This window comes from Ichthyophthirius multifiliis (assembly GCF_000220395.1).
Source record: "Ichthyophthirius multifiliis unplaced genomic scaffold scaff_1120509249894, whole genome shotgun sequence".
Taxonomy (NCBI): Eukaryota; Ciliophora; class Oligohymenophorea; order Hymenostomatida; genus Ichthyophthirius; species Ichthyophthirius multifiliis.
This window is the reverse complement of record NW_004087185.1, coordinates 1-12,051: the sequence shown is the minus strand read 5'-3', so window position 1 is coordinate 12,051 and position 12,051 is coordinate 1. Positions and strand designations below refer to the sequence as shown.

Genomic DNA, 12,051 nt, shown 5'->3' with positions numbered 1-12,051 from the left:
AATATTTATATAATAAAAAATAAAAATATTTATGTATATATATAAATATATAATTTTAAATTAATTTATATAAATAAAAATATATTTATAAATATAAATAATTATATATATATATATTATATTATATAAGTATTTTCTTATAACCATTTATTTATTCATTTATATTTATTTTTTCTTATATTAATATTTTTAATATATTATAAAGTTTATCATTCAAGAAATAATATTATTATTATTTTATTTTTATTTTTTTTAACAAAGATAATTATTATTGTTTATACATAAATACATTTAAATTTAATTTTTTATTTTTTATACACTTTTTTTATATGTTTTTATTTTATTAATTATATATTTACTATTTTTTTTTTATTTATTAATTTTATATTTATTTTTAGTAAATATTTTTTATCTTTTTTAATTTATTTTTAATATTGTTTATATTATATAAAAATACTTTAATTTATTTTAAATTAATATAAATTTACTTTAAATTCAATAAAACTTAATAATATTAATAAAAATTTAATTTATAAATATTATATCATTTTATTTTAATTTTAATTTTCTTGTCTTATATTTTTCTTTTTTATAATTCTTTATTATTTTAAAATCAAACAATTAATTAATTTTAAATATTAAAATATTTATATAATTTTTTTTTTTTTTTTATATATAATATTTTTTATTTTAAAATAAATAAAATAATATTTGATAAATAAATATAGAAAAATTCTATTAAAATATTATAATAATATAATTATTATTACAATTTTTTTTTTTTTTTATATATATAATAAAAATATTTGAATTTATAATTGAATATTTAAAATATTTTAAAATATATATTAAACTTGAAATGAATATTTTACTTTTTTAATTATTTATTTTATATATTAAATAAATTATAATAAAAGATAAGAAGGTAATATATAATTTTTATGTATTTTTTTATATATAAATTATAATATTATTATTATTATTATTAATTTTTTTTTATTTATTAAAGTTATAATTATTTCTTTATCTAATTATAAAAAATAAATAATTTCTTTTTATTCTTTTTTAATAAATAAATTTTTCTACATAAGTTATAATGAATAGTGAAAATATTTATATCTAAATTAATTAATATTATTTATTTAAAAATAGTATAAAATAATTTAATCTAAATAAAAATAGATTTAACATTATATATTTAAATAATTAAATATAAAATTATATATAATATTTAATAAATATTATTTTATTCTATATTATTCGTCATTCTAATTTATTCTATTGAATTTTAATTGATATTTTTAGTATTTAGTTATTAAATAAATACCCTATATAAAAAATAATAAACATAATATAATTTTTAAATAAAATATAGATAAACAACAAATAAGTCAACAAAAAAAATGAAATAACTTATTATAACCTTATTTTTAATAACCTTTATTTTTGGTTTAAAAGTCCTAAAACACTAATGTGTCCACGATAAAATGAAAAAATTATACAAATAAGAATTAATTACTCCTGATATCGAATCTTTAAATGTCCGAAATCTACTATAAAAAAAAGCCCGGGATATGATAATAACCTACGACATGTCTTATTTCTAGTAATTACCTTAAGCTTTAAAAAGATTTTTTGATATCTGCGAGAAAACCATATAATTAGCAATCGATTATTTTTCTCGTTTAATAAAAATAGTTCCGAAATCTGAATCATTTATGAAATATAAAGGTCCTAAATGTCTATATGTTGATGTGCCTAAAATTGATTAAACTAATGCAAAAAATTCTGATTTACATTTATATATATCATATAAAAATGATCCCAATTCAGAATATTTAGCCTTTGCATACTCGTGTTAATTTTTAAAAGGCATTGGACCTACTCACGGTTTAATTAACTTTAATTTAAATTAATTATCAGAAAATTTTAAGGAAAATTATGATATTTAATTCGAAGATTTAGTTGAAATAGTTATTCATGAAATGACTCATATATTAGGTTTTAGTAATCTTGATATGCCTAATTGGGTAAATTCTTAGGGAAAACCTCATACTAATCCTACTATTACATAAAAAATAAAAGGAATTGATACTTTATTGTTATAAACTCCTAACGTTTTGAAGTTTGCTCGAGAATATTTCGGATGTCCTACATTAGTTGGTATGCCTCTTTAAAATATAGGAGGCAAAGATAGTGAAAAATCTCATTGACAAAACTCAATCCTCCAAAACGAATATATGAATGCATCTGTAATATCTACTTAGGCCTATTTTAGTGGTTTTACAACCAATCTTCTAAGAGATACAGGCTACTATGCAAAAATAAATGACTCTATGGAAGAATAAATGTTTTATGGAAAAGGAAAAGGATGTGAATACGTCATGGGTAAATGCGATATTAAATTAAGAGAATATTGTGATCCTAAAAATGAAGCTGCATTATGTGATTTTCACCATTATGGATTTGCTGAATGTAAAACTGGTTTATATAATAATTCTAATTGCAATAATTTATTTGTCTACAACAATGCAAAATGCTTTGATGTAAGCAGTCCATTTAACTAAGACGCTATTACAAAATCAAATGGAAATAAATTTGGTACTGATTCGAGATGTTTCAACGGAAGCTTATTGGCTAAAGGTTATAAATAAAAAAATATAATTAAGGGTCAATGCTATAAATATGAATGTAGTTCTAATGGATAATAAGTAAATATATATGTAGGAACAGTAAAACTAGTTTGTAAGAAAAATTCAGAAATAAAAACAGTAGAGAATTATAGTGGAAATGTTTAATGCCCGGAAAATATACAAGAATTTTGTAGGTTGAAAAAAATATGTAAAAATTTCTGTAGTTATAACGGATATTGCATAAACAGTAAATGTATATGTAAAAAAGGATTCTTTGGAGAAGATTGTACTAGTAATATACCTGTGTAAAAAAAATGAATATTTTATAATTTAAAATAATATAAAAATATAGTAAAAATTATTAGTGTATATATTAAACTAAACATATTTATTTAATTTAAAATTTTATAATAAAAAAAATTATTTAAAAAATAAATAAAAAAAATGTTTTTAAATACTTTAAAAATATTATTAATAATTTAAAAAAAAAAAATTTATAAAAACAATAAAATAAAATAATATATATAATAATATATATATTAAATATATAAATATATAAATATATAAATATATAAATTAGCAGTTAAAATTTTATTTTTAAAATTAGAAGATAAATTTTAGAAAAAAAAAAAAAAATACATATTGTAGCTTATTACAATATTATAGGTATATTTATTATGTTAATTAAAAAATACTAGTTATGGAATAAATTATTTTGTAGATTTTTGTTTTTTTAATTCATTTTATCATTTTATAAAAAAAAATATATATCTTTATTATAACTTTTTTGATAATATATTTCTGTTAATTTTTTTTTTTTTTTTATTTTTTAAATATTATTAGTATTATTTTTATTATTCAAAAATTTTAATCAAGTTGTTTATCTTTTTTGATATTTTTTAAACTTAAATTTGAATGTATATAATATATTTATTTAATTAAAAATAATATATTTTAAAAATTAAAAATAATTATAATATTACTAGATAATATAAGCATTAGAATTTATTTAAAATTAATCTATATAAATAATTATATTTAATTTATACTTGATTTTATATAAAGAAAATTTAAAATATAATTGTAAAAATGAAACAATAAATAATAATTATGTTAATATAGTAAATTAAAGAAAAGTAAATAATGTGAATATTATATTTTTTAAAAAAGTATTTTGTAAAAAAATAAAAATATATTTTTTATATTAAATATATTATAATATATTTAATTTTAAATTATTTTAATATATTATATTTTAAATTATTTTAATATTTATTAAATATATTAAATAAAATATATTAATTTAAAAACCAATAATTTATATAGCTATAATATAAAAAATAATTATTAATAAATATTAAAGTATAAGATGATAATTAATAGAATAAAATAAATTATAATTTAAAATAAAAAATAATATCAAAAATATAAAAAAGAAAAAAAAAAAAATTATAAATAATAAAATTAAATAAAAAAAAAATTAATATAAAAAAATAATATAAAATAATTAAAATGTATTTATACACAAATAAAGAATAATTAATAATTAAATTAATAATAAAAATTAAATTTTTAAAAAATTAATTAAATTAGAAATAAAAAATATAAAATAATCTTTATAGAAAAATAAAAAAATATTATAATAATTATAAAAACTATAGAAAAAAAAAAGAAAAAAAAATAAATAGATTTATAAAATTCTATAAATAAAAAACTATATTTTAAAAACATATATATAATAAATGAAAAAATTTAATTATATATATAAAAAAAAGGTTAAAAATATATATATATATATATATATATATATATATATATATATATATATATATATTTATATATATACTTATTTATGTTTATATCAATATATTTTTTTATTAATTTATTTTTAAATTTTATAATTAAATTATATAAAGAATTTTATATATATCCAGTTATTTTTCCTTATTATTATTTAAAATTATAATATTTTTCATTTTTTTATTTCTATTTTAATTTTTAATTTATTTTTTAATATTTTTCATTTTAAATTTTTTTTTAACATTCATAATTAAAAAAAAATTTATTATTTTTTAATCATTTTTTTAATTTTTTTTATTAACATATTACAATAATTAATACAATTTTTTTTTCTTTTTCTTATTTATTTAAAAAATATTATATAATATATTTTTTTTTATATAAACATATTATTATATATTCATAATATTTTATTAATAAAAATTTAATTTAATTTTTTTTTTTATATATATTTCATTTTTTATTTCTTAATAACAGCATTTTAATTAATATTTTTTTTATTTTTTATGATAAATATTAAAATAAATATATTTAATAAAATATTATTAGAATTAATTTTATCTTTAAATATATAAATTACTTTTATTTAATATTTGTATTATTTTATAAACTTATATTTATTAATAATAATATGTGTGATGATTTTTTAATTATAATTTTTACATAAATTATATACAGAATTAAAAAACCTTATTTTATTTTTTTATAATCAATTTTTAATATATATTTGAATCTTCAAATTATTTAAAATTATAGATTATATAAAAAATGATTATATTGATTTTCAACTTTTTATTTATTTTATTTAAATTATTTTATAATAGAAAAAAAGAAATATATATTTTAATGCGTATTTATATACATAAATAAAAATATAATTAGTATGATTTATTTTGGAATGCCAAAAGTTAAATTTTTTTTTTAATTAATTTAAAAAAATAAAATAGAATTTTTGTTTAGTCTCTTTTAAAATAATCATAATTTTTCTACTTAATTAATAATGAATATTTAAAACATTTATATTAAATGATTATAATTGAATAAAATAAAAAATAGTATAAATAATTTAAACACTAATATTAATAAATTATACATTATTACATTTTAATCACTTTAATAATTATAATTTTTATTAAACATTTTTTGTCATTCTAAATTATAAATTATTCTATTTTATTTTATAGATATTTATAGTAATTAATTATTAATTAAAAACTCTTTATAAAAAAACTAAAAATAATATAATTATTAAATAAAAAATAAGTAAACAAAAAAAAATGAAAAAACTCATAATAACTTTATTACTAATAACCTGTATTTTTGGTATAAAAGTCCTAAAACACTAATGTGTCCACGATAAAATTAAAAAATTATACAAATAAGAATCAATCAAGCCTGATATCGAATCTTTAAATGCCCGAAATTTACTTTTAAAAAAAGCCCGTGATATGTTAATAACATATGACATGTCTTATTTCAAAAAATTACCTTAATCTTATAAAAAATTTGTTGATATCTGTGAGAAAGCCTTATAATTGGCAATTGAATATTTTTCTCGTTTAATAAAAATAGTCCCGAAATCTGAATAATATATGAAATATAAAGGTTCTAAATGTTTATTTGTTGATGTGCCTAAAATTGATTAAACTAATGCAAAAGATTCTGATTTACATTTATATATATCATATAAAAATGATAAAGATTCAGAATATTAAGCTTTTGCATACTCGTGCTAATTTTTGTAAGGTATTGGGCCTACTCATGGTTTAATTAATTTCAATATAAATTAAATATTAATAAATTTCGATAAAGATTATGATATTTAATTTGAAGATTTAGTTGAAATAGTTATCCATGAAATGACTCATATATTAGGTTTTAGTGATCTTGATATACCTAATTGGGTAAATTCTAAGGGAAAAGCTCATACTAAGCCTACTATTACATAAAAAATAAACGGAATTGATACTTTATTCTTATAAACTCCTAACGTTTTGAAATTTGCTCGAGAATATTTCGGATGTCCTACATTATTTGGTATGCCTCTTTAAAATATAGGAGGCAAAGATACTGAAAAATCTCATTGACCAAACTCAATCCTCCAAAACGAATATATGAATGCATCTGTAATATCTACTTAAGCCTATTTTAGTGGTTTTACAACCAATCTTCTAAGAGATACAGGCTACTATGCAAAAATAAATGACTCTATGGAAGAATAAATGTTTTATGGAAAAGGAAAAGGGTGTGAATAAGTCATGGGTAAATGTGATATTAAATTAAGAGAATATTGTGATCCTAAAAATGAAGCTACATTATGTGATTTTCACCATTATGGATTTGCTGAATGTAAAACTGGTTTATATAATAATTCTAATTGCAATAATTTATTTGTCTACGACAATGCAAAATGCTTTGATGTAAACAGTCCATTTAACGATAGCAAAATTACAAAATCAAATGGAAATAAATTTGGTACTGATTCGAGATGTTTCAACGGAAGCTTATTGGCTAAAGGATATAAATAAAGAAACATAATTAAGGGTCAATGCTATAAATATGAATGTAGTGCTAATGGATAATAAGTAAATATATATATAGAATCAGTAAAACTCGTTTGTAATAAAAATTCGGAATAAAAAACAGTAGAAAATTATACTGGATTTGTATTATGTCCAGAAAATATAACAGAATTTTGTAAGTTGAAAAAAATATGTAAGAATTTCTGTAGTTAAAACGGATATTGTCTAAATAATAAATGTGAATGTAAAAAAGATTTCTATGGAGAAGATTGTTCTAATAAAATACCTATTAAAAAAAAATGAGAAATTTAAATTAAAATTTATAAATAATAATATTTAATAAATAAATAAATTATATAAATATTATATATTGTTTGTAATTATGTAATAAAAAATATTTTTAATTAAAAATTTATATATAAAAATAATAAAAATAAAATATAAATATATATATTTTATAAAAAAATATAAAAATAAAAAAAAAAAAAATATATAGAAAGAAAAAAAATAAAATTAAATTAAATTATATATAAAAAATAAAAAAATAAAAATAAAGTAAATATAAAAAAAATATATATAATATATATATATATATATATTATATAATTCATATTATGTATATATATATAATTATTATACATTTATCTATTTTTTTTTTTTTATATATATATATAAATTATTAATTTATTATTTCTATCATTTTAATTAATATATTAATTAATTTTTTTTTTTAATTAATAAATATAAATTATTTTTTAGACCTACTATAAATATAATATATTTAATTTATTTATTTTTATATTTATATAATATTACACATCATTACATAATATAATATATATAATATTTCCATTATCTGAATAATATAACATTTATTTTTCTTATTTTTTTATTATAACCTTTTATTTATTAATATATACATTTTTTTTTCTTATAGTATTTGCTTTATTTTATAGTATATTTTATTAAGATTTACTTTTTTTTTTAATTTTAGGATATTCAGTAACGAAAATTACATTTATTTTAATTTAACCTTAATAATTTATTTTTTTAGATTTATTTTATTATTATATTATTTTATTACTAGTTATTGAATATTATTTAATAATATAATTTAAATATTTTTAATTTAATATAATTTTTTTTTATTTTTTAATATTATCTATAAAATGTTTAATTTTTTTTATTTTTTTTTATAATTACGATTCATTATAATTAAATTTATTGATTTTGTTTTCTAATTTATGTATTTATTCATTTATATTTTTATTATATAAATTATTTTTTTCTATAAAATCAATAGAAACTACTAATTTGATTAATTTTATATTGCTTAGTTATAACATTAATAATATTTATTTTCGTTTTTATTATTATTTAACATTTTCGGTATCATTTTTTATTAATAAACTGTTTCTATAATTTTCTTAACATATTGTAAAATCTATTAAATTATTATTAGAATCTATAAAACAAATAATTAGATTTTATTTTTTAATTTTTTTACCAAATTAAGGATAAAACTATATATAAGTTACAAATATGATTCTAATTAGTTTTAGTAATTAAAATATTTTTCTTTAAATTTAAAAAGTGGTATTTAAATAATTAATTTCTTATATATTTTATTTAAATTCTTATATTAAAAAAATTATTAATTTTTTATTTATTTGAAAAACATAAATAAAATTATGTATATAACAATAATTATAATTTTATATATATTTTTTTACATATAATTATAAGATTTTTTATTAAATATATCAAATATATTGAACAATTTATGAAATAAATAAGAAAGTCTTATAATATCATATTTTATAATATTTAATCATAATATATTATATTAAATATTTATGTAAATATAATCAAATTTATTATATTTTTAAAAACCATAATTTATTATTAGATATTAATTTTATAATTTTAAAAAGAAGTAAATAATTAATTTGAAAGAAACATTTTATATAAAATAATTATATTTAATTATTTATTTATATATATTTGATAGGCACTAAATATATTACTTTTTATTATAAATTACAAATGCTTTTTATTTTTATTTTTTTTAAATAATTATTATTATTTTCATAAAATATAATTTTATTAGAATAGTTTTTCATATTTATTATCTCTATAATTTCTTCTATTTATTTTTTTAGATAATAAACTCCCTTTAAAGCATTTCTCGTATATTTATCTGAACCATAAATTTGCATAATCCCTTAATCAATTTTCAGAATTACAATATTCTCTATTTAAAGTTCTACATATAAAAAATAACAACGTGTTTACAACATTTTTCCATAAAAATTTATTCTTCCATAAAGTCATTTATTAAAGTATAGAAACCTGTATACCTTACCTTAAAAGATTGATTATAAAACTACTAAAACAGGCCTAAGTATTAGATACTGATGTTTTCATGTATTCCTTTTTGGACTATTGTTTAAATAGGCCTATGATCTAATGTAGCACATCCGAAAATATTTTTAAGTAAACCTCAAAACGTTATGAGTTCGGGTCAATATAAAGAGATTCCTAAGAAGTTACTCATTAAAGTATAATATTATCGCTAAAACCTAATACATGAGTGAGTGGTTTCGTGGATAACTATTTCAATTAAATCTTTAAAAATTAAATAGGATTTTCAAATTTCTATGTCTGCTAATTTAATTAAAGATAACTAAATCATCAGTGGATCTTATAATAGAGTAAAATTTACACATTAATGGATTGGCTTAATAATCTTCATTTTCATCAATTTCATATTATAAATTTAAAATAGGAATTTTTTCATATATTGTAGGAAAATCAAAGATTCGGAATTTTAATATATATAATGATTAAAGATTTTAGGATTATTTTTATTAAACAAGAAAAATATTCAATATCTAATTATATGCGCTTTTTTGCAGTAAGTAGTTATAATTTTATCTTAAGCGTTTGAAAGCAATTTTTAGATATAAGACATATCATCGTAGATTATTACCATATTACGGGAATTTTCATAAATTATATATATTTAAAGATTCAGTAATTGATTTGTATACGTATTTTTTTATATTTTTTTTTCATTGATACATTAATGTAAGAGGGCATTTAGAACAAAAATAGAGGTTATTAAAATTATTTTATATTGAGATTTTTTCTATTTTCTATTTTTTTTCTACTGACTTATTATTATTTAGATTTTGATTAAATAATTTTAGTTTAAGGTTTTAATTTTAAGATAATAATTTAATATATGATAAAATTAATTATTTATTAAATAATTTAAATTAAATTCTATAATTTTTTATGTTATTAAAATAAGAATATTTTATAAAAAAAAATAAAAATAAAAAAAATTAATTACATTCAATAAAAAGATAAAAATTTTTTATAAATATTTAATTTATATTGAATTGATTTTTGTATTTTATATAATTTAGTTTCAAATATTTAACTTATATTTATTAATTTTAAAGAGATATTTGTATTTTATATTCAAATGATAATAAATAAATAAATATATATATATATATAAAATAAATTATTTATAATAATATATTTAAATTAATATAATTTTTCATTTTATTTTAATAGTTTTTTATATTATATTTATTTTTTTAATTTTGTATTAAAAATTTAATAATATATAATTTGAAAAAAAAAAATATATAATTTAGTGATTATTTAAATTAAGGTATTTTAAAATAAAAAAAAAAATTGAAATAATAATAATAATGGTATATATATATATATATATATATATATATATATATATATATATATATATATAAAATATTATATTTTTATTTTATATATATAATTCATAATAATAATTATTATAAAATATAACAAAAAAATAATATTTTATATTATAAAATATATATTTTTTTTTATTCAAATTTTTATTTTAAGCAAAATATAAAAATAAAAATTTAATTTTTGTAATTATATTTTATTTACAAATAAAGGTAAATATATTATAAAATTAATTTTTATTAATTAAATAAAGAATTATCTTTAAAAAAATCCATAATTTTTTTTATAAAAAATGTTAAAGAAAAACCAAACATAAAAAATAAAATTTTATTAAAGATATAATATATAGTCATAAAAACTTTATAAATGAATTTTAAAATAAATTTTTAATATAATAAAGAGTTTTTTTTCAATTAAAAATAAAATAAATATGTAAGCTAACAAATATTACTCAGATCTAATGGCTATAAATTTAATAATATCAATATTTTATTTTAAAACAATTAGAAATATAATATTAAAAAATATCATACAATATATACATACATATACAATAAATATAAAAATAAATAAACTTAATTTTTATAAAAAAAAAATTTAAAAGAGAAATTCGAAAATATCAAAAAAAATAAAAAAAGGTATTTCTTAATTAATTTCAATAAAGAATAAGAATAATATAATTTATTATTTTAATAACTAATAAATAAATAGCATTATCTTTTTTAATTATTAAAAATAAATACTTTTTAAAAATATTTGTTAAAAAATTGTATTAAATTTATAAGAAATTAATTATATTACTTTTTATAGAAAAATATATTTTTAAGTTTATTTTTAGTTTTATTGTAATAAAAAATATAATAATTATCAAGAAAATTTAAACAAATTATAAATATAAAATAATTTTATTATAAAATTTACAAATTAAAGATATGATAATTATATTTATAATTATTAGAAAAATAAAAATGTGAACTTATTTTTTATTTATATAATAATAAAAGAACAATTATAATTAATAATTTAAAAAATGCAATAAAAAAAATTTAATAAATAAATTAAAATTTTATAAAAAAAAGAAATATCGAAAAAATATTGAAATAATAATAATTTAAACAAATTAATTTAAAATAATGATAAAAATTTATAAATTTTTTAGTTTAAATTTATATAAATGATAAAAAAAAATATTTAATAAATTTTAAAAAATTAATGTAAATATAAAAAAAAAAAAAATTTAAAAATATATATTATTATACAAATTTATATCACTAAAAAAAAAAAAAAAATTTTAATAATTAAATTTAAAGTAAATAAAATTAAAAACATTATATAATATATATATA

General features: G+C 13.3%; 4 protein-coding genes across 4 annotated transcripts, besides 30 other annotated features; 3 read left to right on the top strand and 1 right to left on the bottom strand. All coding sequences in view use genetic code 6, as the record gives it.

Annotated features, from left to right (window-relative positions):
• Positions 1-34: 34 nt before the first annotated feature.
• Positions 35-129: a microsatellite.
• Positions 68-114: a microsatellite.
• Positions 86-134: a microsatellite.
• A 186-nt stretch (positions 135-320) lies between these two features.
• Positions 321-378: a microsatellite.
• Positions 324-396: a microsatellite.
• A 64-nt stretch (positions 397-460) lies between these two features.
• Positions 461-501: a microsatellite.
• Positions 502-1,418: 917 nt separating this feature from the next.
• Positions 1,419-1,448: a microsatellite.
• A 39-nt stretch (positions 1,449-1,487) lies between these two features.
• IMG5_040900 (leishmanolysin family protein, putative) lies at positions 1,488-2,213 on the top strand (the record flags this gene model as incomplete). The annotated part of the gene is made up of 1 exon (XM_004038923.1): positions 1,488-2,213. One exon carries the CDS (start codon positions 1,488-1,490, stop codon positions 2,211-2,213), a length of 726 nt encoding a protein of 241 aa, XP_004038971.1.
• A 27-nt stretch (positions 2,214-2,240) lies between these two features.
• IMG5_040890 (leishmanolysin family protein, putative) lies at positions 2,241-2,951 on the top strand (the record flags this gene model as incomplete). The annotated part of the gene is made up of 2 exons (XM_004038922.1): positions 2,241-2,643; positions 2,902-2,951. 2 exons carry the CDS (start codon positions 2,241-2,243, stop codon positions 2,949-2,951), a joined length of 453 nt encoding a protein of 150 aa, XP_004038970.1.
• A 121-nt stretch (positions 2,952-3,072) lies between these two features.
• Positions 3,073-3,120: a microsatellite.
• A 30-nt stretch (positions 3,121-3,150) lies between these two features.
• Positions 3,151-3,210: a microsatellite.
• Positions 3,152-3,207: a microsatellite.
• Positions 3,211-3,831: 621 nt separating the features above from the next.
• Positions 3,832-3,905: a microsatellite.
• Positions 3,834-3,924: a microsatellite.
• A 113-nt stretch (positions 3,925-4,037) lies between these two features.
• Positions 4,038-4,116: a microsatellite.
• Positions 4,042-4,137: a microsatellite.
• Positions 4,058-4,137: a microsatellite.
• A 30-nt stretch (positions 4,138-4,167) lies between these two features.
• Positions 4,168-4,204: a microsatellite.
• Positions 4,205-4,415: 211 nt separating this feature from the next.
• Positions 4,416-4,478: a microsatellite.
• Positions 4,447-4,511: a microsatellite.
• An 89-nt stretch (positions 4,512-4,600) lies between these two features.
• Positions 4,601-4,674: a microsatellite.
• Positions 4,675-5,766: 1,092 nt separating this feature from the next.
• IMG5_040880 (hypothetical protein) lies at positions 5,767-6,831 on the bottom strand. The gene has a single exon (XM_004038920.1). It carries the CDS (start codon positions 6,515-6,517, stop codon positions 6,137-6,139), a length of 381 nt encoding a protein of 126 aa, XP_004038968.1. The 5' UTR covers positions 6,518-6,831; the 3' UTR covers positions 5,767-6,136.
• Positions 6,548-7,258, top strand: IMG5_040870 (leishmanolysin family protein, putative; the record flags this gene model as incomplete). Its single annotated transcript, XM_004038921.1, has 1 exon — positions 6,548-7,258. The coding sequence occupies one exon, from the start codon at positions 6,548-6,550 to the stop codon at positions 7,256-7,258; it is 711 nt and encodes a 236-aa protein (XP_004038969.1).
• Positions 7,259-7,271: 13 nt separating this feature from the next.
• Positions 7,272-7,318: a microsatellite.
• Positions 7,319-7,414: 96 nt separating this feature from the next.
• Positions 7,415-7,468: a microsatellite.
• An 11-nt stretch (positions 7,469-7,479) lies between these two features.
• Positions 7,480-7,549: a microsatellite.
• Positions 7,526-7,584: a microsatellite.
• Positions 7,527-7,593: a microsatellite.
• Positions 7,594-8,048: 455 nt separating this feature from the next.
• Positions 8,049-8,096: a microsatellite.
• Positions 8,066-8,098: a microsatellite.
• A 118-nt stretch (positions 8,099-8,216) lies between these two features.
• Positions 8,217-8,250: a microsatellite.
• Positions 8,251-10,687: 2,437 nt separating this feature from the next.
• Positions 10,688-10,768: a microsatellite.
• Positions 10,769-10,802: 34 nt separating this feature from the next.
• Positions 10,803-10,843: a microsatellite.
• An 896-nt stretch (positions 10,844-11,739) lies between these two features.
• Positions 11,740-11,788: a microsatellite.
• Between the last annotated feature and the right edge of the window lie 263 nt (positions 11,789-12,051).